The sequence below is a fragment of the Nasonia vitripennis genome, chromosome 1, assembly GCF_009193385.2.
Source record: "Nasonia vitripennis strain AsymCx chromosome 1, Nvit_psr_1.1, whole genome shotgun sequence".
Classification (NCBI taxonomy): Eukaryota; Metazoa; Arthropoda; class Insecta; order Hymenoptera; family Pteromalidae; genus Nasonia; species Nasonia vitripennis.
Window position 1 is genome coordinate 35,938,803 of NC_045757.1, and position 26,304 is coordinate 35,965,106.

Consider the following 26,304-nt stretch of genomic DNA (forward strand, 5'->3'; position numbering starts at 1 on the left):
TTTTTTCTTGTCCTCGACGATACTTTAAGACTCTCGGCTGTCTACTTCCGACAAGTCAGCCAAACTAACCGCCTCTAGTCGCATCGAAAAGCCGTTAATCCCACTTCTAGCAAGCCGAGAGCGCAGAAACAATAATCAGCCTCTCGTAGCAGACTTTAACTTTCGAATAAGATTGCGCGCAGCAGAGCCGCATAACACAGTCATGCAAATACCCCCCGTACATTATTTCCTGGGTACACACTTTCCCAAACAAATTCGCAAACAACTTTTTCATGCGAAAACTCTCTACCTCGGAGTTCTGCACTTTGGCAAATCCCGTTTGCCCAACGGTTTACATTGTTTATTGCCGTTCGCTACTGTTCGAACGCGCATCAGCATCGACGTACACGCTACAGTCGTAAAAAAGCGCACGTGCGCGCAAAGACAAAGCGAGATGATTCGTGACAGGTCGCACCTGTCGGATTTCACGCTGCGCACGCGCTCGGCCAATTTGCCCGAGTGCGCGTCGTCGCTGCCTGACGCTTGACCTTAGAGCCACTTTGACCGGCCGACCGAGAAAACTTGCGCCAAGCTGCGCTGTGCAGCTGTGCGCTGGATTTTATGTATGGCCTGTTATTGCGCAAGAGGCGCAGTTTCTTATGGGACTTGGGATTTGGGGCGACAGCCTCGGGGAATTGAAGGGGATGAGCGACGATTTTGTTTTACGGCGATGCTGTATGTAGAACGTGTTTATTTATCGTATCCACAATGGTGTATGGCGATGAATATGGAAATCAAAATTGCTGTCGTTGGTTCGCACAATTCATTAGGCGACCGTCGTATTCCATATTTGTCATCTATTTACATAATTTCAGCGTTTAACAAATATTTTGCTATTCATAGGCATAGTTTATTGTAAGCTTGTATTATGCATTCGACTAAAATTTAATTACATCGCTTTGGTCTTGATAAATTCTCGACATTTCTCATAGCACGTCTAACAAGGCCTTACAAAAATCTCCATAGAACTTCAATCTCACCTCTCATACCTCCGCATACCACGATACAATCCATCGAAAAATCATCGACCAACATAACCAGCTTAACTATCCACAAAAACGAGCTTCTCTGCACCAGCGAGCATCTTGATAGCGAATCTAACGCTTGAATCACTGCACACCCAAACCCACGAGAATAATACGAAAAGAAGAAGAAAAAAAAACGAGAGAACGATCTCTCTCGAGCCCCCGGAAAAAGGCTCCCTCGACGAAATCGCGCCTATCCAAAGAAATTAGATACCCCGGAGCACCGCAATTTTCCTTAATGGGACCTTTTTCCGTCAGCACGGAAGTAGGGGAGGGGGAAGGAGAGCGCGCGAGAAAAAAGGAAGCCGAGCCATTAACCCTTTTGCAGCCGATCTCGATAGCGCGTCTCCGCGTGAAGAAATTAATACGCGGACTTTTTAATTAAATGCCTCGATCGATGAATATGCATGAGTCGAAGAGAACGACGCAAGTGTCCGAGAGAAATGTACGGAGAATTTTAGACAACGACGCAAAAAGGGAAAGGAAAAAGATCCTTAACTCACGCTCTCCTTCTCTCTCTCTCTCTCTCTAGCTCTAGCCTCCTCATTATTATACTCTGTCTCGATCATTATTACTCGCTTGCACGCGCGCCGCGCGCATTTTATGATCTGCCTATTATATATACTTAGCGCACACGCACGGCACGGTTCAAATAGCGCACGCACGATCAATTTTTTTCCACTCCATTTCTATATATTTACATTATATAGATATATATTTATAAACATTATTACATTATATGTATAGATTACGAAGGAAAAAAAACATTATTCTGGGGATATTTATACATACATAGAGTCCGCTCGACGCGGAGTACACTTTTGGTCGAGGCGGTGCATTTCACACGTTTTTCATTTCATTTTATTTTTTGTTGTTTTTTTTTCATACACGTACACACGCAGAACGAGTTCGAGGCATTGCGCGTTATCTAGTCGAAACAAACGTCAGCAGCATCTCGTCTCGCCGGTGCAGCGGAGCAACTGGAGAAAGCAAACAAAGATAAAGGGCAGCAAGCGATGGTTAAAAACAGTAAGGGGACTTGGTAGCACTCATGCAGGGGACTACAAAGTACACATTAGCTCTAATACAGGATCAGCTGCTGCTCTGCCGGGATCGAGTAAGTAAGTAAAACTCCGAGAGCTGCTGCCGCCATTATGGTAAAACGTTATGTCCTCCGTCGTCGAATAGCCGCAGACACGACGACGTATAATGTATACGCAATTAGACGAGCAGCACTGCTGGATATGTAAATAGTAACGGCGAAACTCGCTTATACTCGGAAAAAAGAAAGTTGAAATGCACCCCGCGAGCAAACTATACGGGGTTTATCCTTGAATTTCGTCGGTTTGTTGCGTGAGGATCCACTTGATAAAACGCACCATCACACCTACACACAGAATGAATTCTCATACCACGCGCCGACTAATTCGCTGCGGTAAACCTCGTACTTTATACCACGAATCACAGAAACAAGGCCTGGGCGCGTCAATATACTTAATATGTGAATTTGAAAAAAATAAACCTCTACTCAGTAGAGCGCAACAGCAGAGCAAGACTCGAGATACAGAGCTAACGTGCTTCCTCCTCTTTTATGTTCCATGTCCTCTCTCGCTTGGATCTTGCGCGCGAACTCGACTGTGTAACAAAAAAAAAAAACAGAGCGCAGCTAGAGTGAGTATACGCCATAGTTGTTTGACGGCTCTCTCGCGCTTTTTATGTCCACCTCTCTCTGTGTACCTCCATATCGTTCTCCATCCCTTTGCCTGTGTCTGTGTGTTTTTCCCCTTGTCGTCGTTGCCGATCGGCGAAAGAAGAGGCGACAAAGACGGTCAAAGAGAGCCTCTTCCTTCGTGATGCATGTGCGCGTCATTATCGTTAATGCCTGCTGTGCTTCGAGAGGATTTCACGATGACGAATGCGCGCTTTTTGCCGAGAGTCAATAATTTTGAGTTACGACTGCTGCAAGCTCTCGATACCGTCGACTCTCGTGATAAATCGTCGCGGGCTTCGATTTTGTGAAGTTTTGCTCGAGGTAAAAAACAAAGATGTACTATGTGTGTTTGCGCAATCAAACAGTGTTGCAATATCCATGTCGCGATCACGCATGTCATATCAGCCCATCGAATCGAGAACAGAGACGAGAATCAACAGAGGGGAGATTTTTAATCGTTTTCGTCTCTGTTACCGCATACGCTCCATCTTTCTCACTTTCTATCTCGCGCTCGCGAACGACGTCTCGGGGGTTGTTTTACTTCACTATACTGTCCCCTCACCATCCACATTTATTTTCCTCTCTCCACTGTGTTATAGTCTTCGTTCATCTTTGATTTTATGTCGGCACTTCATTTTCCTCGTTTCGACACGCACAGACGAAGATGTACCCTTTACTAAGGAGTTAGATATTTCTATTACCACTATGTATCCCGATACACGAGTATTATGTAAATCCATACATCCCTTGATTGTCCGAATACGAAAAAGTTTTCCAAAGCTTTTCTGAGCGACGTTTCGCGATGAAGGTCTGACCGAACCCCGGCTTCTCCACTTACTCGACGCTCACCTCGATACCATCCGATCAAACACACGTGGACGGACGGGACATTAGCTCCAAATTAAACGTCGCTCCGAAAAGCTTCAGAATGCAAATCACCGCGACTCTCTCTCTCTGTGTTTGCGCACCGTCTCTCTCCGTATAAGTGAGACTCTCACATATAACACACTCCCGCAGGTCAATATGGGGCGCAAGGAAATTCGGAAAAAGGCTCGGTCCTATCCACGATCTCGGGGTTATAGCCCCTCGTCGGGATGAAATTTACATAGCCGGACGGTGAAAATGATTTTTTTTTCTCAATTCGCTCTAAAGAGGCTTAAGCAAAGTTTCCCGCTATGGACCTGGGTATCGGATAGGGTCTCGTGTAATGTTGGCTTTTTTAATGAGCGAATCGAAACTTTAATAAAGTCAACGAAAGCTTTGCGTTGGTTTTACAGGGAAATTCGCTATGATCCGACGATAATATTTCTACAACGCGGAATTTATTGATGAGAATCGAGAGCTTTTTGCGATAAAGGGAATATCGAATCGATTTTTACATTCCGAGAGTTGCCGACGTTTATTATTGTTGAATCAGTTATTTCGTGACGATCAAATGACGTTGGTTGGAACTTGCTTAATGAACGCCGTTTGACTCTGATAATAATGAATGGGAAAACTCGTAACGCAAAGTACAAAGCTGCGCGCGCGCCCGTATTACGTGAAGATGTAATTACGTTAATTAAACTCGATCAAAGGCGACTCGATATCGAAAATTCATACGAAACGTAATTGACGTAATTTGGAAAATAGAATAAATTCAATTTCCCCGAGAGTTCAAGCCACACGGGACAATGGCTAATGAGCAAAGGACGCTCAATTAACGATCCATTAAACGATTTGTTTGCATTGAAATGAACGAGTAAACATTATGCTGCCATTCGCTTTTTGTAGTTGCAAAAAGGGGTTCTCGCGGTTGCCTTTATCCGAATTTCTCCTCGCAATGGAAGAGAGCACTCTGCAGCTGCACAAAAGACACTCCTCCAACACTTGGTTGTGTAAGCTCCTGAATACACGTTGGCTCCTTTGTGCGAAGTCATCTGGTTTTCCCTTCCATACAGGAAAATGCTAAGCACAGCATCATTTTGCGCGAATAATTATCCTTTGCAAGCTCAATCCGGAAATAATCTACTGGGACGAGTCCAGTCATAGCCATAAATTCGAAAACGCGCTCAAAGCAGTCAACGTTAAATCCCCAACGCACACACACACACACATACACACACACACAGCCATGTACCCAAAGAGAAGCAAAGCCCCGATCGAAGCTCAGACCGGCGATATAGCGAGTATTAACCGACGTATCTGATCCAACAGAACGACAGGCAGCCCGGGGAGCAAATCGCCGGCGGGAGTGAGCGGAGGCCCGGCCTCGGCCACCGGAAGCAGTGGTACCTCGGCAGGAAATGCCAGCGGGGCGGCGGTGGGTCCGGGCGGTGAGCCCAGGACACCCACCGCTGGACCCCAGAACAAGCAGCTACAGAATGTCAAGGGAGAGCATCCTTCGGTAAGTTCAGAGGTATCTTTTCTTTTCCCCTGTGTCTACTAATAAATCAGGTCAGTTATTTAGATTAGAGATTCTATAGATATATGACACGTTATAGATCATAGATCACACGCTATAGATCAGCTAGACGCTTGATAGATAGATTATAGATCAGTTGACAGCTTTTCACGCAGGCGCTGAATTATTTCACTTGTATAGTTTAGAACGAAATTCAGCTTTTTACACCCGTTGAAAAACTGTATAACGAGTAACGCTGGGAGTATGTACGATTTTGAAAGGATTTCTTGTGTGGGAGCGTCAGTCACTCTTTCCACAATGGCTTGTAACAGAATGTTTTTGATGAAATTCGGTCTCTTACATACCGAGTTGGAATATATTATAACATTGTAAGTTCGAGAAAAGGAGGAATAAAAGCCGTTTCGTTTTCTCGGAATTTCATGTATGGTAGAATGGGTTTTCAGCATAAGTTTCCGAGATATGGTGTTTTTCTAGGAAAATGTTCGGAAGAGGATTATTTCGCAGTAAGTTCAATTACAGCAGAATTCTGCTGTCGAAAGGAGCGATGTAACTTTTGAAAATAGCAACCATCGCAAATTTAATTAAGACAAAGTGGCTGAATCGTATTGACGTTCGCATTATCGATGCGCGAATGAAGTAGTGTAATTAATTACTCGTGGTCTCGATATCGTATTTAGATTCCAAGAACTTTCGAATTAGCAACCCTGGAAAACCGTTGTTCGCTTTAAAACAATATTTTAAAACTACGTAAGGGACATTATTTCTTCAAAACGAATCCGCCAATGAGACAGTCGCGAGACTTATTCTATATCGAATCTTTCTATTATAATGCAATTGTTTTCAATCGACCGAAATAGTCTATATGAAAGTTAGCGGTGACCTACTTTTTAATACAACGTGTACACGAAATCCGCGAAGTGTATAGAAAGCATCGATCACTAATATTCTTTTTGATCTAAAAATATCGAATCCTTTCTCTTAATGCTGAAAAATGCAACTTTCGATGTACTGAAAACGTCGGCGAAAAAGTCGCTAGCTTGTACAATTCGATTACTAATCTGCGCTTTGCCTTGCCCCAACCCTCTCGTTGCAGCTCGCGCGTAAAAAAGTCACCTTTAAAAGAGTTATTTCCCCGATAACTCGTTTAATAATTCACGTTCCGGTGGCCAACTATTCATCGGCTGGAACGTCGGCTCTTTATCAATTTAAAATAGTTTCTGTATACGTATTTCTAACAAAATTGCCGCCTATAATATAATCTGTATAAAAAATGTACGAAGCTTGTAAAAATTCACGGCTGCATAACTCAAAAATTCCGCGCATTATCCCTTTTTTATAAAAAAAAAAACCCGACCAGCTCAGCGTTTCCCCCGTCGCATCTGCTCCTCGGAATCACATGCGGCGAAGTCAGTGAAAATCCGCTTACCTATGCTCGAACCTGAATCTTTCAACAAAACGCGACCGACACTTCCATGCGTCGGGAAACGAAAAATCAAGCGGCATGAATAGTAATCGTAAAATCTCCATCGAGTAAAAAAAATTGACTCTCGCAAATCCAAATTGCGATTTTTCACGATCCAGTTTCCGATAGCCCCTGAAAAACGATACATCCCGCGAGTCCATAATTCATACACGCGAAATTACGAAGTGTGCTGCGCGGATAATCCGAAAAAATTGTAAAACGTCGACTCTACCTACGCGATCCACCGCGTAATCCCCGTAAAGAGGAAGAGGAGAGTGGACGTCGTCGTCGGAAAGGATTAGCGCGAGAAACGTTCATTTGCAAGGATTTCGCGAGAACGCGAAAGGTTCTTCTTTATTTTCCGCTGTGTGTAAAATATACATGTACCGTCCATCCGAAAGCCTCTAGTCTTCGCTTAAAGCTCGCAAGCTCGAGGGTACAAAGAAGAGAAGTAGCTGCTCTGTCTTTTTTATCATTTCTCTCTTTCTGCATCTCTCGTAAATTTTTTCTCCTCCTTCGACCAGGCCTTCGTGGAAATCAATGAGTGATTGTCTCTCGCGAACGCTCGAACGAAATGGAAGAACGGTTTGAGAGAGTAAGAGAGAATAGCCTGGGATGAACAAAGGGGGAAAGCAGTCGCGAGGAATCGACAGAAATGAACAGGGGAAAGGGAAATTAGACAGTGACACCGTTTCTTATTCTTTTTTTTCCCTCTCTGAGAAGCTCTTGGTTTACACTTTTTTCCCCTCTCGTTTCGCGGATCGCGGCAGCCTCGCCGCTAATTCGCGCTATGCAGGGATAATTATTTTTTTCCCTGCCTTTGTTATCCGGCTAAGGTCAAGATGAAAATTTTCCAGTCCAAGCACACACGATCATCGTCGTCGTGCACCTCAGTAACTGTACATACTCCTAGTGGAATATACGTAAAAGTAGCAGCATAATTTGTATAATCCACCGAAAAAGCTCGAAATCCAGATTAAAAAGTATCGAGCCCCTTCAACGCTGATACGCGTACAGCATACATCGGTAGAGAAAATCTCCTGCGCCGGCACACACTCGCGCGCGCGCGCGCGCGAGCCATTGTAAGGCCAACATTAATCTTGGAGTTAAAAATAGCCCCCACAAGCTTTCTCGCGCGAAAATAAAAAGTAGCTGCAGCGCAGCGAACAATCCCGTATACGTAACCATTGTTTTCCCTCGTTCTCTTCGCAGAAGGCCTTTCTGCAGAGCAGATCCATTTCGCTGGTGGACATGTACATCGACAACGCGGAGCCCACCGAGAACGTCGGCCAGATTCACTTCAGCCTCGAGTACGACTTCCAGAGTACCACGCTCATTTTGCGCATTATACAGGTGAGCCAAATTTTTTCCTTTCTTCTCTAATAACGAGCCAGCGCGGATGTATTGTGCCGGGAGAGTGAGAGTGCATAAGAGTGTCGGGGACGAGAATTAGCGAGCTCGGTGTGAGCCAGAAAGTAGGTGACGTGTTTAGCGGACGCGCGGGGGATCGTTTGTATTTAGGCGCGGACGTGCAGTTTTTCGGGGGCTCGGATTTTGGAATTAAGCCCGGAAAGAATCACTGAAAATGAAAAATCCGAAACAACGCGCGCGAGCGACGAAATTCCAGCCGTCTGCGCGACTTCTTATACGTGTATACAAACGCAGCGAGTCGAGTATCGAAAGCACATCCTTCGAGGAATGTCTTTCATACATGCAGATACACGCTCCCATAGCTCGAATTCCGAACTTCTTCGTCTGCGCTTCCGCTGCGCGTATAATGCAATTTCCGAGTTTTCAATCACTCTCCCGAAGCTTTCATTAAAAACACTGCGCGATTCCCGTCGAGAGAGAGAGAGAGAGAGAGAGCCGAGTCAGCAGTGTGTACTTTTCGACATCGGTATCGCGCCAATTTCGACGAGATGAAGCAGCAGCGCGTGGGAGTATTTTTTCGTTATCCGCTTTTTATTTTTTAAACACGTTTTTTAAATTCGCTTCGTTAACGCAACAGCGCCATCCTCTCTCTCAATAAAAAAAATTTATATACAACATGAGTGAGTTAAGAGCCAGCAAATATTTCCAGAATTTTTGAACCCTCGTGAAAAATTAAAGGCGCGCAACAGCGCGTGTCTCACGAACCCCCCCCCCCCCCCCGAAAACGCGCCGTGCATTTTTAACGCTCACCGACATTATATCCCACTCTCACTCTCTCTCTATACACATACGTATATCCCGTTTTTTCTTCTCTCCGCTAACACTAACGCTCTTTTCCCAGGGTAAGGACTTACCAGCGAAGGATCTGTCCGGCACGTCCGATCCTTATGTGAGAGTCACCCTGCTGCCCGACAAGAAGCACCGACTCGAGACGAAGATCAAGAGGAGAACCCTCAATCCAAGATGGAACGAGACCTTTTATTTTGAAGGTGATTTCCGCGCGTTTAGTGCACGCGTGCACGTTTTTACGGACGGCACGATTCCACCGCGTAGAGGGAGGGATATTTACGGTATTAAATGGAGGACATTTTTCTCCCTTCCCGAGCCTCGCGTGGCTGGATTACATGAGGCTCTTTTTTCGGCAGCGAGGAGGGAATTATTAACGACTTGTTTCTCCACGTGCTGTAATGTCCCCAATTAAAACTGTATACATCCCTCTCCCGAGCGAGTCGATGTAAATTACACGCGGAGTGGAGAGCTATCGACGTTAATGCCTTATAGCATTGTACTGTAAACTGCGCGTGCGACTATAGTAAAATCAAGTTCCGTTTGCGCGTGCGTCGCGCGTGGAACAAAACTAAGCAATATCGCGGCGAGGTTTCCACGGCTGATGCTGCGTAGAGGTTAATGCTTTTGCGCGCTAAACTCGGGCGCAGTTTATCAGAGCGCTTTGCGATATCGAGGCTCTCAAAAGTGTCTATAAAATGTCCAATTCGAGGTGAATTTCCACGGAACTGCGTTTTATTGCGCGAGCGAGTCTAAGCCTAATATAAACTGCCTGCTATAAAACGCAATGACGGTTTGAATGGATTTAAATAAATTCCAGCGCCAGGCAGTTCAGGCAGGAAAGGCCTTTCTTCGTCGAAAGAATCGCTCGAACTTGCTGAAAGCTTGAACGCCGGCCATTGTTTGAAATTCGCGCCGAAAGAAAGGCTAATCAAGCTGTCCCTCTTCATTTTCATATCTCCGCCCGGAGTATCCGACTCAATCTACCGTCGGCCAGATCGAGAGCCGATAGAAAGATTCGACGAAAGCTCTAATGTTCCCTATCCCCTCCGGGGGAGAGAGATTACAAGCTCCTTCTTGGAGATGATGAATGTAGATTTCCCTTCTACGATATATAGTGTCTCGAGCGTGCGGCATTGTTCGGATGTACATTTTCGTTTTATTGCCGCAATTAGCGGGTGAATTTCTAAGCGTAGCGGGACGAAATAAAAAACGCGTTCCTCGGAGGACCAATTATAGATTTACGCCGCGGCTTTACGGCGGCACTTTGTGTGTGCTCTTTACGGCCGCCCCATTGATTTATTCCTCGTGTTCGCGATGTAATGAGCGCGTCGAGTAATCAAAGCTTTTCTTTTATTTTATTCACTGCACAGCGCGCGCAACCTTATCGCGTCGTTTACTTCGTTAAGAAAAAAACGCAAAGTATGTGAGTCGCTTATATCACATCCACTTCTCCGCGCGCACATACCGGGTTTTAATTGCTCGGCTGGTACACGTTACATTAATTCAAATTTATTCCTGGGAAAATCAAGTCGACCGTGATACACACCACTCGCTGGGCTGAGAAATAAGGGAAAAATCCCGGCAGCGGAATAGTCTTTCTGAAAAGAAGAGAGGAAGAGAAAAATCGTGAAAAAGAAAATACCAACGGTAATTAGTTAACTATTTAACTACGGGCGGCGCAGTCGAAGAGTGGAGTCTCCAAAAGAAAATTAGAAACGACTGCAGCGGAAATAAAAAAAAAGAGAGAGACTGCTTCTCGAGTCTTCCACCTCTTCTTCTTCCTCTTCTTTCCTCATCTCGTGTACTCGCCAGGAGAGAAACCTTCGAGTTGAAGATTACGCGGAAGCTCCGCACACAGACATACTCGCTCGCGCGCATATATAAACGCTCCGTGTATACGTGTCTGTCTCTCCGGCCTTGACACCTCGCATTCAACCGAGTGTATACAGGCCCGCTTTCACAGAAACGTTTTCTCCCCTCCGAGCCTGCGTCTGACCGTGCACAGACATTGACTACTTGTGTATAACTCGTCTCTCTCCCTCTCACTCTGACGCGACTGGATCTTTCTTTCTTTTTCTCGAGTTCCCTTTTTTTTAGTCGCGTGAATAGGGGAGAGAGAGAAAGAGAGAGGAAAAATCGTTGACGCGCTGTGTCGATGGAATGACGAGCGCGAGCTTGCACTTGGCTAACCCAGTTTGCGGCTCCTTCTTAAAAAATCGAGCTGCGCAGTTGCGCGGTTCATTTCGTTTTATTCGCTGCTGTAACTTCGTCATCGGTTCGTTATTACATTGTAAATTCGGAGCGCTTCTGATAACGGGAGATGGACTGGGTAGCCGCTGGTAACAATGCGAATTAATTTAGACCGAAGGGACAATGGTCGCCGCAGCCTCGATATCGCAAAAGCCTCCACCCGTCCTATGAGCGATGATCGCGAAAATGCTAACGAAATTCTGTCCGCAGGCTTTCCGATTCAGAAGTTACAGAGCCGAGTGCTCCACCTCCACGTCTTTGACTACGATCGATTCTCTAGGGACGACTCCATAGGGGAGATGTTCCTGCCGCTCTGCCAGGTGAGTCCGCTTAAACCGCACGAGCTTTGCGCTCGATTAATCTCGGCGAAAGATAACCTCGTAACACCTCTATCCTTTGACGATTTTCCCGTGTTATTATTAAGCCCTACGGCGAAACGCGCAAGTGTGTATGTGTGTGTTTATATAACTGCGGAAGTTTGCCGGGCGAACTGTAATTTCATTTGTAGGCAAATCGGCTGCGTGTGATGGAGCTTGTTTGCGCGTGCACGTGGGAGTTTTAACGATTTACTTTTTTTTCGCTTTCTGTGTGAGCGCGATCAAGTTTGGCTTTTAGAGGAAAAATACACGTGGGGGACTTTTCGTAGAATCGATATACACCGAGCGGGTTTTATTGGCGAGTGATTCCAATGCGAATTTCGAACAATGGGTGTTTTTGACGGGAGGTTGATGTAACGTGATTATCGCTGGCTTATCGCGATCGAATCGGATTAAATTCATCGGAAAGAGTACTCGCGCGATTGTGATTGTTAATTAAACTATGAATATAGAAGATATATCATACGGAGCGTTTGACGCTATTATAGTATTGTATTTCGATCAGCGCAATTTGGCAGAAGATAAAACTCGGGAGTATACAGACTCGAATCATCGATCGCCAAACGCGCTTTAAAAAAAATTAAATTTTCCATCGGCTGCTCGCCCGCATCTAGTGCGTAAAATCGTTCCACCCCACTGTTCGCGTCTCGTCGAAGAAAAAAGCTTCACGCAGACTCTAAAAATCTGCATATAAAAATCCTCGTCAGAATCGCGCGTAACTCGAGGCGATACCAAAGTTCGTTATATTTTTGCACGTTCTGTTTAATTCCCCCCGCACATGTATGATTGTGAGATTATTCTTTATGCATATCGCGAGGAACAAGAGTTGGAATTCGAAAAACTAATTTGCATAGAGAAACCCACGCGAAGAAACTAACCAGACATACACACATGCAATAAAGACACTGCACATACGCGCTCTCGTAATTGGATATCTGTCATGAGTCGTCTCCTCGCTCTGTTGCAATGCGTGAACGATGTGCATACATGCGCAGGTCGATCTCTCGGAGAAGCCGTCGTTCTGGAAGTCCCTGAAGCCACCAGCGAAGGACAAGTGCGGCGAGCTTCTCTGCTCGCTCTGCTACCACCCGAGCAACTCGGTACTCACACTCACGGTCCTCAAGGCGCGGAACCTCAAGGCCAAGGACATCAACGGAAAGTCAGGTGAGTCTTCTATTTATCTTTCGCTTTTTTCCCTTGTACTCTCGAGAGGCAAATCGACGAGTCTCGGCATTAAAAGCGGAGTTTTACGAGGCGCGTAGCGGAGAGCGAGCTTTGATTGAATTGGATGCGATTCGCGGGATTGAGTTTCGGGGAAGGGAGTTCGCTGAATAATTTTTTCGGTTAATTTATCGCGAGTACTCGGGGTTTACAGGGACGAGTTTGACGGGTCTCTGCATTGGACGTGTTTCCTTTCACTTACGCCCGCCCTGTTATTTTTGAAAGGAGAAGATCTACTATATCGGCTTGATATTCAATTTTGTTCCGAGTTTCCGCGGAAATATCGGGGACCTCATTTTCCTAAAAGCTCGCGGGTTGTGCGCAAGAACAGGGAGTGTAATATTCTCGGGGAGAAACTTTGCGGATAAATAAATGCGAAATTACGATACGCCTCGGAAGTTCTCTCTTATAGAAAGAATTTTTTATGGATTAATATTTTACACTCTCTGAGAGAAGAGTTTCCTAGATGCAGATATCGCTACACGGAAAATACCTTATGCGTAAAATGGAGAAAATGCCAATTCCACCCGATACTTTCGCGCTGCTATCTCCGAAATCTCTCTGCACTGTACATATAGTCGAGGAGAATTTACGCAAACGGTGCGGGTAATTTTCTCGGATTACACAATATTTTCTCTCGATTTTCCCCCCCGATACCACGTGTACAGATTCCAGCTATAACAGTTTGTTCAAAAAATTGATATTTCCTTTTTCTCGCGAAAACTCACCTCCCGAATAAACAAATTCACAAAAAGCTTATCTTGTCTGCGAATCACGTAGACTTGCCTCTGAGATATCAAGGAGACTTCTGCGGAGCTATGAATGACGACACTCTTCCGTCGCGCGTTTGACGAATGGACTACTTATATAATCTCTTTTTAATTTCCTCCCCCATCCGCACGAACGTCATCTTGCAGATCCGTACGTGAAGGTCTGGCTGCAGTTCGGCGACAAGAGGATCGAGAAGCGCAAAACCGAGATCTACAAGTGCACCCTGAATCCAGTATTCAACGAGCCGTTCTCCTTCAATGTCCCCTGGGAGAAGATCCGAGAGTGCTCGCTGGACGTCATGGTCATGGATTTCGATAATATTGGCAGGAACGAGCTGATTGGCCGCATACTTCTTGCAGGTAATCGTCCTCCCTTATATACTTTTCATTTCGATTTTCATCGAGATTTCATACTCTATAATGAAATGCGCGCGAGCATCAAACTGAAAATCGTTATAAATCACGCGCGAGCGAGTGCATGAAGTAGAAGTAGCTGAGAGGTAATTAAATTTTTCGCAAATGCAGAAAAAGCTAAAGGGCAAACACAATATGTCTCGTCCTCTAAAGTCTACGCGCGCGCAACAAAGCGTCGGGGAAAATAGGTCAGCGGTGTATGATTTTCCGTAATGAAATATACGCGTCGTCGATCGGCCGTCCGTCCGTTTTTTCCCGCGATAAAGCCTCGTAGGCGAATACTAGCGACTGGAATTTACACGAGTCGCCGAGTTATGTAACGAAATTCGGAAACAGTATTTACCCGTCCATCCAATTACGAACGAAAAAGTGTAGCGTAGCACAGAGGTCGATCGTATATTCCGAAACATACTTTAATCAGCGCGAACAGAGACGCATCGGAAAATGCACTCGGAGGTGTATTTACAACTGGGAGTAAAAAACTTTTTCTCTCCCTTTCGTATCGCGATGCTAATTTCGCACAAAAGGGGGTGCCGGGACGTTGTTTTTCCCTTTTTTGTCCAAGGGGAAAACAAAGGTCGCGGGCAAGTTTCGTCATTCACGTCATCCGAAGTTGAAATTTACGGCGAATGCTCCCCCGTGTGTTCGCGTCGCAAAAAATCCGCTACTTTGGGACGTGAAAGAGAAACACAGACTGCTCGTGGATAAATTATGCGCGGCGACAAATCATCCTCGGCTGCAGATGGGTGGTTAAATTGGAAAATCAGAGTCGGAGAAATAATTAGTGGTTCTCGTTATATGCGTTTGTCTGAGTTACTTCTCCTGTCTCGTTATGCTCGAAGGGTCGTATACGCGAGGAATTTTAATTTGATTACACGTTAAAGTACAGCGTTGATTATAACGAGCCGCAAACACGACGACCGTCGGTTATACCCTCTGTTTGTCGAAGCTGTCGCATATATGATATTAATTATTGATCTACTGAAATTACACAAGGCGTGTACTCAGCAAGTCAAATAATCGTTGTAAGTCATGGATGAATAGGCGTAAAATGATTAAACCCGCTGAAGAAATAAAGCCGAAGTGAAAGACCCTCTCTCACGTCATTTCGTCATTCACGTCCTCGAGTCGTCGCAGCAATGCAGCAGCGGGAGAAAAAGACGGAGAAAAAGAGCGGAGTTCAAACTTACGGCGAGTGTTCCCTTGATAGCGTCGGATGCACAAACAAAGCTCGCCATCCTTCGTCATCCTCATTACGTGGCCGAGCTCGAGGGGAAAAAGTGAGATAAAGGAGAAAGTGTGTGTGTGTGTGTGTGGGTATAAGTGGAGCAGCGGCCGGTTAGCGTCGGCATTTCGGTTCAGAGACTTTAGAGCCGGGGTTATTTACAGGAGAGAAGATTTTCAGCTCGAGTTCGCCTTAGAAAACCGGCGAGATGAAAGCCAGCCTTGGAAAAAAATACCTGCGGCGGTTAAACCTTCTTCCCACTTTTGCTCGATGATTTTCGGGTTGTGTAAATATAGAAGCGGTTTTGCGTTAGGTGTAATGAATCGGATTTTCATACACACCCACGCGCTAAATTATTTGTCAACAAAGCGGATCGATACAGAGCCGGCTATACTGCAGTGCATCAACAATAACAAAAGGAAGGGCGCGCGGAGGGAAAACATAATTTGCAATCGCGGGTCGGCGCTGATTTTAAAATTGGACTAAAATAATTAATGAAAAATCGGCGAATGTTTGCCTTTCATCGCGTACGTTACAAGCATCCCATTATCGAGTATTAATTATATTCCGCCATTTCTCCGTATTGCGCGACGAAAATAAACAAGGAAAAGAAGAGCTCGATCAATCGCGCGCACGTGCATTAGCATAATTAACAGCAGGCGTCGACGATAAATTATATCTCACGGGACAAGACGGATAAGCCGACAACGCCAGACCAATTTCGATTTTGATTCGCTAACGATCGATGTATATACAGACGCACAATGCGCCGCAGCAGCCTCGTGTCTCTATAATCAATGGGCCAGTCGCGCGCTGCTGGAACCTTAGCGATGCACGTGACTGCCCCGATAATTAGATTCAATCCTCGGCTTACGCGCGATACGCACGACTTGTTCGACGTGCGTGCTAATCGTAATTCTTGAATTTATCGTCGCTGATAGATAAGTGCGCGAGTAACGAGCGGCAATTTGGGCCGTGTGCTGCGATATTAAATATTGTAAATTGCATCTGTCTCACGCTGTGATAAGATACAGAGAGGAGAGATGCCGCCGGAGGCTGTGCAAACGGGCGAACAAAGAAAATTAACGCGACACACTGACGTTTTCTAATTATCACCGCATAAACGATATAAAGCATCGGCTGATGCGAGAATATAATTAACGACGTATAGTGGTAATTGTTCTCGCTAGAAATATATGCAGAATAAACATTGCGCGTTGATTTGTTCCAGGTAAAAACGGCAGCGGAGCGAGCGAGACGAAGCACTGGCAGGACATGATAACGAAGCCGAGGCAGACGATCGTGCAGTGGCACCGCCTCAAGCCCGAGTAAGTCGACGCTCGGTGCGGAGGTCTCTCAGTTACTCTCGCAGCACACTATGTGACAGCGCGTCTCTCAGGACGACGGAAGGAATCCTTTTTTCGCGCCATTCCCCTGGAAAACGGCTGGACGACGACGAAGGAGGAGGAGAAGGACGGCCGAGGCTCTTTCTCGCATATGTGGAGAGGAAGGAAGAGGAGGACTCTCCGATGTCTCGAGGAACCCGTGCATATATATGGAGATTTTCTCGAGGGGAGAGAGAGAGAGAGAGAGAGAGAGAGAGCTCTCGGCTCTATTATTCTTATTGCTATCATGATGATATATCCTCACGAATCGCGATCTCACCGGACGACCTCTATATACTATACGCATATATAATACAGTACATATACCGACGACAACATCTCTATCTTTCACGTATTATATATATATCCGTATATGATACACACGCTAACACTGTCCGCCGAGAGAAAATTGTGTACGCGACAGGGGAATTTTATATATATATATATATATATATATATATATATATATATATATATATATATATAAAACAAGAACTCTCTCTCTTCGCGAGTGACACACGTTCTCAGAGCTTTAAGAGGAGAATATATACCTGTTCCTATATACCTTCGTGTGTGATCGACTGTTTTATTCGTTTTGCGTTCCGTTCTTGCGTACCATTATCATTGCTATTATTATTATTACTTATGCTTATATTACACGTAGAGTTTAAGGAGCTTATATCCGAGGAACCGTTGCGTTGTTGATTCTGGTCCGGAGCTGCAAGGGATGGGATATCGATCTTGGAAAGATTGATTCCGGGGCTTGGTTGATGCTAAATACACTGTGATGATTGACAGATTATATCTGGACGCGCGCGTGCGACCGCTCTCGTGCGGTAATGGGATTCGAAGAGAGGACTGTTCTAATTAAGATCTTCGGTTCCAGCCTATAAGTTATTCTATTATCCTTATATTCGACAGTTCAACTATCATTCTCCGTTCGTTATCGTTGATACACAAGGCAAAATACAGTGTGTTATATATAGTAATTGACTGTTCGTACAATAAATAGCTTTCGTAAAAAAAAAGAAACAATGAGGAAGAGTAAAGTCATCGAGATTTTTTCATATGCATGTAGCTGCAGTGTGGTTTAGCATTGGCCATCGTCCCGCGAGAGAGTTGTCGTGCTGCGTCACATCATGTGTAATTCCAGTTATAAATCGCGCTACGATTATTACATAATAGATAAGACAACAAAAAAAGCAAGCAAGCTAGCTAGCGAGCGGCTGATTGTTACGTAAGATTTTGCGCCTATACACTGCGTGCAGCTGGCTAGATACGAGGCTTCGTTATAATGCGACGACGACGATGACGATGAGGTCCTTTCGTTGCGATAACTTGTCACATTCAGTTACTCGAGCTACTGCTGCGACGTGTATTACTGTAAAGCAAGTAGTAGTTGTTGCGAGGAGAACGACGTAACGGGGGTTGATTATTTTTTTAGCAAGCTGCAAAGTGTCCGTCTCGGGTAATTGGTAATTATTTGAGACGCTTGTGCGTAGTTGAGCATAATCGAGCGACTAACTTTATCGTGACTCTAGGTATTGTAAGAAAATTAAAAAGATAAAAATAAAAAAAAACAAAAAGAAGCTCGCTGGAACTCGCGCACACGCGATTTCTAGCGAGCTGTATTAGTAGCTATTTGTAAAACTCGTACTCGGTATATCATTAATAATGTATAAGCATTGAGGGGATGTGCAACGGCGCGATTATTAATAGTAATTATCAATTACTTTTGCTATCACGTAAAACACACGTTGTAGTGATTATACTTTTGTAAATTAGCGACTAGCGTGTAACGAGAACAATGATGTATCTAGACAAACGACGAGAGGGGATGGCGATGATGACGATCGCGATGGAGAGAACAAATATAATCAATGAATAAAAGATGGTCTGTAATCACCGCGATTGCATATGAACTATACTTGAGACGATTATAGCTCGTACATTGTTACATATTGAGAGTCGAGGAGGGTGAACGAATTAATTTTAACTGCACGGATTTTGCGATTATACGTAGTATATGTCGACCTTGTATGATTTCGCGTTCTGCAAGTCCAAGAGAAAAAGAGTATAACTATACACGGAGAAGCTCGAGGAGAACAAGAGCAACAGAAACGCGTTATATATGTACCGATGATTTTTCAACAAACTGCGCGATACGACGCACAAATCACCGTCAATTTGACCTTAACTTTTTTAACGTCTTTGTCACCGATCTGTTGTAATTGTGAGAAATTCAGCGAAGAGGCTAACGTCGATATGTAAGTCTACGTCCCTCGAGCTTTCGCGCGATCCGAGACAATGAGACACACTCGAATCTGGACGATGCAATTCATTCAAATCGATTCTGGTCGTTAAAATTAAAGAAAGGCGAGAAAATCGATTGCGCCGAGAATGGAAAACCGATTCGATGGGGCAACAGCGCGCGGCTCCCATTGTCCCGCATTGTGCGACGAGCTCTGAAAAGCGTTTGTTTATTTGCGCTTCCATGGTCCTTCGTCGCCCCTTTGCGACGACGATCGTTCATTTCCGAACTATACTCTGTGTGTCCCGCTCTTTTCATTTCGCGCGATCGGTGACCCGTTATAAGCGCCGATCTGCTCAAAATATAAACTATATATAAATTTCCAACTGTTTTACAAGACAAGTTAACGATTAAACAAAAGAAAAAATCCACAAAAAACAGTGTAACGTATTGTAATACACGCGAAACCGAGGCCAATTATGAGAGAGATAGATAGATAGAGAGAGAGAGAGAGAGAGAGAGAGAGAGAGAGAGAGAGAGAGAGAGAGAGAGAGACGTAGATGAAAACAGGAATACGTCTTAAAACAGGGGCTGAGACGATGCAACCTTTGACGTATATATCTCTAGCGCTATGTACACGAATCACATACACACACAAGACACGGATCGAGAGGTTGATGAGTCGCGAGGAGGATTATAGAAGCTAAGACGATCGCGAATTTCGAACGCCTGTAAATACACACGTGAATAAATAGATAAATGCGTAGCTCTCATCCATACACACGAACACGTACCTTCGACGAAGTGTTTTTTCTTTCAACTGTACTGCGAGATTATCGAAAGCTGGAGACGAGGTTCTACAAACACAAGTGTCGAGCGCGCGAGGAGCCGAGTTTTCAACGGGATGCGGTTTTTGCGTCCTCTAGTAGGTTAACAAGATAATTAACCGAAAGCTGTCGTAATAACAAACCAAAAAGTAACACACGTTTCTTCTTATATCGATTGTGATCGGTGTACCTTAAACTAAAAATAAAGCTCATGTTCGTATATGCTGAAAACGGAAAACCCATAAGCAAAATCTCTAGGTAATAACGAAATTAACTAAACAAACTGTGTAGTAGTCGACTCGGTAGTTCGCTGTTGTAAACGATATGAAAGATAAAGAGAGACGCGCGCGATGATGAACTCAGCCGAGGACCGTCCGCGATGCTTCTGCGGACAATGTACTTAAACGTTCGTGTGTGTCTCTGTAGGAGAAAACACGAGTTCAGGTTTCGATTGTACATAACTCGTCTCTCTCGTGTAGTCGTCGCGTAAATTTCACTAATCATTGTGGGGCCTTCACTAACTACTATATATGTTAAGCACGAGAAAAGTATATTTTGCCCAAAGCTCTATTGTATTCTCAAACTAATTTCCTAAGTTACACACGAAGCGAATCAGCGAATCTATCGTCGACCTGTGCGCATACAAAAAGTCTCGCTAGGAAAGAAACTGTGAGAGATTTCAATCAAGCAGAGTCTGCAGAGAGTAGCAAAGGATTCTATCAATTTTTATCGCGGCTATAGGTATTGTCTATTTCCCTCGGAGCCCCCACAGCGATGTCGGTGACCGCGTCGGAAGCAGCTTGAAATTGGAAAGTTCCCCAGACTCTTGCGCGCTCGCGAGAGACAACAATAAAGACGTCGATCAATCTCTCGTTGTAACGAATGCGCGCTAGATCGATAATAATTCACCGTGCAATTTTCGCGCGTGAGCTGTCGCGTCGAGAAATTAAATTACGCGAGGGATGACTTTCGCGGAAACTAGCTTCTTCTTCCTCTTCTTCTTTTCCGCTTCGCTGCTGAATTATTGAGCTCGCGAACTTCCCGAGAGTCGCTCGCTCTTCCTTACACAAAATTATTTTGGCGTCTGAAAAATTAATCAAAAGCTCGAGTCTCCAAAGGCAATCTACTCGCTATCCGATATCCCAGCCCGAAAAGCTCTCGTAAACTCGGGGCGCCAACGGCGCAGTATAGCAGCAACGCGAAGTACCCGCAAGTTTCAGTTACAAAGCTAGAGAGAGAGAGAGAGAGAGAGAGAGAGTCTGCATAGGGTAACGCGAAACTACGTGCAGAGATCGCATCAGCCGATGCAAATATAACGAGCTCTCAGTGCCTAGTCAAACACGAGTTTGCGTTTGCAGGCCCGATCAAACAAGACGTCGTCGCCGCGTGTCGGAATCGCCATGTAGCAGCATCACTGGCACACACAGAGGGCTAATTAATCCTCGCGTTATTCTAGGCGCATAAACCAACGCTTGCGTCGTTATTGTTTAAGGCTGTGTCTACAACGCGCCGAGGGAGCGAGCCTGAGTTATGCTGTGTGTGTGTGTGTGTGTGTGTCTTTTCGGGATGAAGGAAATAAATATCGTTTGATGGTCGCGGACTTTGCAGATATATACGAAGTTGCTTCATTGACGATAGCGTCGCTGTGGCTATAAATACAAACGGAATACAAGTTAAAAATGGAATATCTGCGCGTCTATTTTTAGACGCGCACTTTGCATTGTATATCAATTCGCGAATGTAGGACGCGACAATTTCCTTAATGAAGAAAATTGTTTGTTTGCAGCTACTGCGCGGAGAGGGAGAATGTAAATTCAGCAGTATAGGAGCTTTGTATAGACACACACATACACAGGCAACTCGAACGCGACAAGTGTTTACGCGCTCTCGCGAGAGTTATGTGTATATTCTTTGATGCTCTCAGACGAGAGAGAGAGAGAGAGAGAGAGAGAGAGAGAGAGAGAGAGAGAGAGAGAGAGAAAGGGTAGCGTACATAGATGTCGCGAGGCAGAGATTAGGCCACGTGTCGATTCTTATTCAGCTATTGCTAAAAGGCGCAAAGTCATCGTCGATTCGAAGTCATTCAGCGTATACCTAGAACATATACCTATTTATAATATACGCTTCGCGAAAAACAAGGTAATTGCGAAGTCTGCCAAAGACAGCTGCACAAACACACATGCTAACGCGAGCTGCTGACAGCTGTTCAAGCTGTGGCTAGCGAGGAAAAACAGCTATACCTCCTTCGCGATGTAGTCCGCAATTTCGTGCTGTATACTGATGCACTTCATAATCGAATCGATGACTCGCGCAGGACATTCGACGTAGCGAACGGGAATTTTGTATGCGCATTCAATTAGAGTAATTGGCGATGGATTCGCGATCTGCTGATTGATCAGAACAAACGTTTACACTATAATCACGAAACAGACGTCGACGTATAGAAGTCCTCCTATATGTACGATACATGCACACACGCACAAACGCATTTGCAATCACTATAGCTATAGTAATCGGCTAAATCGAACGGAGCAGAAAGAGAGTGAATAAAAAAAAACGAAAGAAAGAAACGGAGATAAACTTTTTCCGAGTCACTGGCAGGGAGGGAAACTTGTTGCGCCCGCGGATTAGAGCTTGCGAGATCACCGCATCGAAGACAAATCGGTCGGGCGATCGAGCTTGAGATTGAATCGATTGCTTTTCTCGCTGTCGCTTTTTTCCATTGTGTGATAAGCTGGAAGTCCGTTGCTGCACGTGTGTGCGCGTCTTAGAGGGCGTTGCGTTGAATGCTTGTGTGCGCGAGTTCCGGGCAGTAGACTGGTTCCGCGATGCCTTAGATTAAGATCGCACGCTTTCGTTGATTCGATCATGCAAAGTCTATATTTCGCTCTGTATCTATATATCTATAACTGTATCTATACCTATAAACTCTATAGCAAGAACGACATTGTTTTTAAACTATATATATAAATATTATATATATACACGTACTAAATGGAAAACTATTTATTATAGCTCTATTTATAAAAAGAAGATTATATATTTACGGTTGAAAAGGCGTTTTTATTTATGAAAAGTTTACGACTGCGTTATGCACCAAACTGCGCACGAGGAGAGAACGTCGAGCTCATGTTGACGAGGAGTTGATCGTTTTGAAAGTCTGTTTTATTGCCGTGTATGAGGATATAATTCTGGCGCGATGTTCTCTTCGAGTGAAATATCTTTAAACAAAATACAACACTGTAAGCCTCTAAAACAAAACTCATGCATATCTTGAAAAAAACCTCTTCTATATCTACGCGACGATTAGCGATAGGCTGAAAGCTCGGGACGGTCCCTTACGCGTATATTTCCTAAAGACGAAAGAAATTAACTAGAAAAGATGAAAGTTCGCGGCACTGCGTTCAAAAGTTTGATGAAAATAATAATAATAATAGTGAACAATCGATTTTAAAGCTAGAGTTTAAACAGAGATTATATATATATATATATATATATATATATATATATATATATATCCAAACTTCTAAAACTAGTGAGTGTTTCAAACTTATAAAGTGTATAATCGATCCATTGGCAGTTTTGTACTCAAACTATATAGTCGTTGATAAGTTGTTATAAGTGTGCAACAAAAACTAAATAAAAGAGAGAAAGAGAGTTGTGAGAAGAAACTTTTGACACAGTGCACCGTGGTACGTTGGAAAATAATCTCTACTGTTCAGATCGATGTGTAGACTTTCGTATTATCAAAGATTTTTTTAAAAACACACAAACACACACATGTACGCGAAAGAGAAAAAGACGAACGAAATTTTTACACTGAAGGTAATGCCAACGATGACACTAACAGAGAAACGTGCGGTTCGCTTAGTTTTTTTTCGGTTTCGGGGTAAACGAATCACGTTTGATAAGCGAAATTGAGTGAGCGAAAACAAGGCGAGACAAAAAGAGGAATTCCCGCGGTATAGCTAGATATTGAGCAAAAAAAAATAACGAATAATACACTTCTCTGTCGTTGTCATCCCGCATGTTTATTCGATAACGATGTGAAAAATAAACGCTGCTACGCTCGTATATCAAGCGCCAAAAAAGAAAATAAAATATACACACACAGCGGATGTATAGTTAATAAAAATGATGCATTACACTGTACGATTGAATTGAATAATAAATGACATGTGTGCAAGAGTTTGAAAAACATAGCACAGTATAACTGAGCGAGGAGTGAGAAAAACTTACGCGCATACGTAGATATTAAAAATTGCAACAAAAAAAAACATTCGTATAATACACTTGATAATCGGGAGCTGGCGGTCACACGTATGTCTGTATATACATAATCTGAATATTATACCCTTTTGAGCGAGACTCGACGTATACATAACGACGATGTATGGAGGTACATTAAACAAATAAATAAAACAAACAAATAATCGGCCCGATGCACTGTGCAGCCCCGCGGCTCTGAGAAATGGGAGGCGGACGAAGTCCGCGAGAGCCCTTTGTAAAGTATTTTTATATATATACCCTATGTGTAAAACAATTATACGATATAAACAACTGCTACTATCCACGTGCTCTAAAACACTATAACAAGAGAAATATTGATAAGCGAAAGAATTATGATTACGACAGACGATTAGACAAACACAACAAACTCGCCATTGCATAATATGCCTGCTGCATCCCCCTGCATACTGTGTGTAAGTGTTCGCGAAAGGACGATCAGCGAGAAAATAATTAATTTTTTCCTTCAAAATTGATCGCATTTCTAATCTTTTCCAAAACGAGGAAAAAAAAAATTCGCCAGCGCGAGAGTCACGAGGTTACCTGAGCGTATTTTCTGAAGCACACGCGCGGGCGAGAGAAAGATTTATTACTGGTTTTAATTTAATTGGAAAGCACACGCGCGTGTAATTGAATTCGCGCGAAGCAATTATTTTCTTGCTGTATCTCCACTTATGTACACGTATAGAGAAGAAATAAAAACGCAAATCAACGCCCCCGTTCCTCTGTATACTCCCCCAGTTCGTATGCGCAAGCGCATATCTCTTTATATGAATAAATATATGTCTGTCTTCGACTCGCGGGAAACTTGTTATCTTCTCATTATCCGCCCCGTCACACAAAGATCTGCGGATTTTTTCCAGAGCGAATGTACTAACTAATGTTAAATCAATATTTATCCAGAGATTCTATAAAAATTCTCCAAAGACAATTCCAATTCAAGAGTAGTTCGCTCTGAAAAAATTCCAGCTATATAATAATCGAACACACTCATCGCGTTTTGACTCTTCCGTCTTCCTCCAAAAGAATTCCATCAACCTAATTCAAGATAACAAATAATAAACTTGAATGTCACCCCCATACGTGAACCTCGATACTTAAATGATAATTAATATACGTGTTTGTAAAATGCGATAAAGATGATCGTCTCTAACGGGGGGCAATTTATATAATATACCCATATAAATATAACAGATAAAACAATCTATATCAATTTCGCCCGTCGCGACGTACACACATAAACAAACAGTATGCCACCGAGCTTTAGGCGCGAAAGCTCATTTACTAATCGAATTGCTGATTTTGCGAAGAGAGAAAATCCACGAACCAACGCATATGTACCCGTCTATGTATACGCAAACATCGTAGACGCATAGTCCGTGATTCCAATTATCCGAGTAATTAGCGCGAGAGGGGCGAGAGAGACAAATTAGTCGCGCGCGCGCGCGGCGCAAAAAGGGAAAGTCATTAGTGCTGTTGATACAATTAGCTCGATCAATCCTGCGTCGGCTAAATAAAAGAGTATAACAAATCAAGGAGTAGAGAGAAAGAACGATGATATATTTTAGAGTCGATCTATTACTATATCTATATATACACTAAGTACGGTGACCGGGGCAGGAGAGGCGGAGAGAGTAATATAAGAGTGTAGTTTTATAGAAGGTTCTTGCAAATGTATATTTTTTTAAATATTCGGCTTTTTGGAAGCTTAGATACATACGTGACCGTTGTAATATGTGTACTCTGTGCATACCTTGGGACGATGATGTAAATTCATCTGCAAATGAGGATTCGTGATTAAACACCAATTATGATTAGTGCTCTGTGTTGACGATTGTTATTTAACGATGTTGCGAAATTTCATAGTTTAATCCGTGGTAGTAGATATCAGTATTTGTAGCGTAAATGTGTACGATTATTAAAATTTGGATAGATTGAGTTTCACGATGATTCTTTTGTACACAGCCAGAAACAATTGCATTGTGATGATGATGATACAAAACTACTCTCAGTAATATCAGTACACATGAAAGTCAGCAACTATTTAAGGAAAGTTACATAATCGCAATTCCATTAGTAAATAAATAAATAAATAAATAAACGCAAAGTCCGACTCGTTGAAAATAAGCCGCTCCTCCGTGTTTAAGCTTTCGACAGAGCGATTATACGCCCCCTTGTCGGAGTTTGTTGGCCCGGCGACACTTTGATCATAAGAGTAATTAAATATAGTGATTTAATACAGTGTGGAAAAGATCGTGCGATCGATAATCCCAGTCGCGTTAACTAACGACTCTTTAACTTTCGAGTGCGCAAAGTAGTGAAATCGCAGGACTCGTCGTCGAGAGAGTGTGGTTCCCATTTTACCACAATACAGAGCACAAGCAAAAGTTGCAGAGGTTTAAAACTCGAAGCAGAACCTATTATTAAAAAAAAAAA

General features: G+C 43.7%; 1 protein-coding gene across 11 annotated transcripts in view; it reads left to right on the forward strand.

The window, feature by feature from the left end:
* The window catches only part of LOC100123783 (synaptotagmin 7), a 129,043-nt gene extending 102,739 nt beyond the window's left edge, over nt 1-26,304 (forward strand). For 6 of the 11 annotated variants that reach the window (XM_016980984.3, XM_016980989.3, XM_016980991.3 and 3 more), the window contains 8 exons: nt 2,724-2,735; nt 4,972-5,173; nt 7,854-7,994; nt 8,914-9,061; nt 11,322-11,431; nt 12,484-12,652; nt 13,627-13,839; nt 16,350-26,304. In XM_016980984.3, the coding sequence (XP_016836473.1) occupies nt 2,724-2,735; nt 4,972-5,173; nt 7,854-7,994; nt 8,914-9,061; nt 11,322-11,431; nt 12,484-12,652; nt 13,627-13,839; nt 16,350-16,450 (1,096 nt within the window). In that variant the 3' untranslated portion in view covers nt 16,451-26,304. Of the gene's footprint in view, nt 1-1,966; nt 2,186-2,723; nt 2,736-4,971; nt 5,174-7,853; nt 7,995-8,913; nt 9,062-11,321; nt 11,432-12,483; nt 12,653-13,626; nt 13,840-16,349 lie in introns of all 11 variants that reach the window. The other 5 variants (XM_016980985.3, XM_031921144.2, XM_031921145.2 and 2 more) reach the window with 3 other exon arrangements.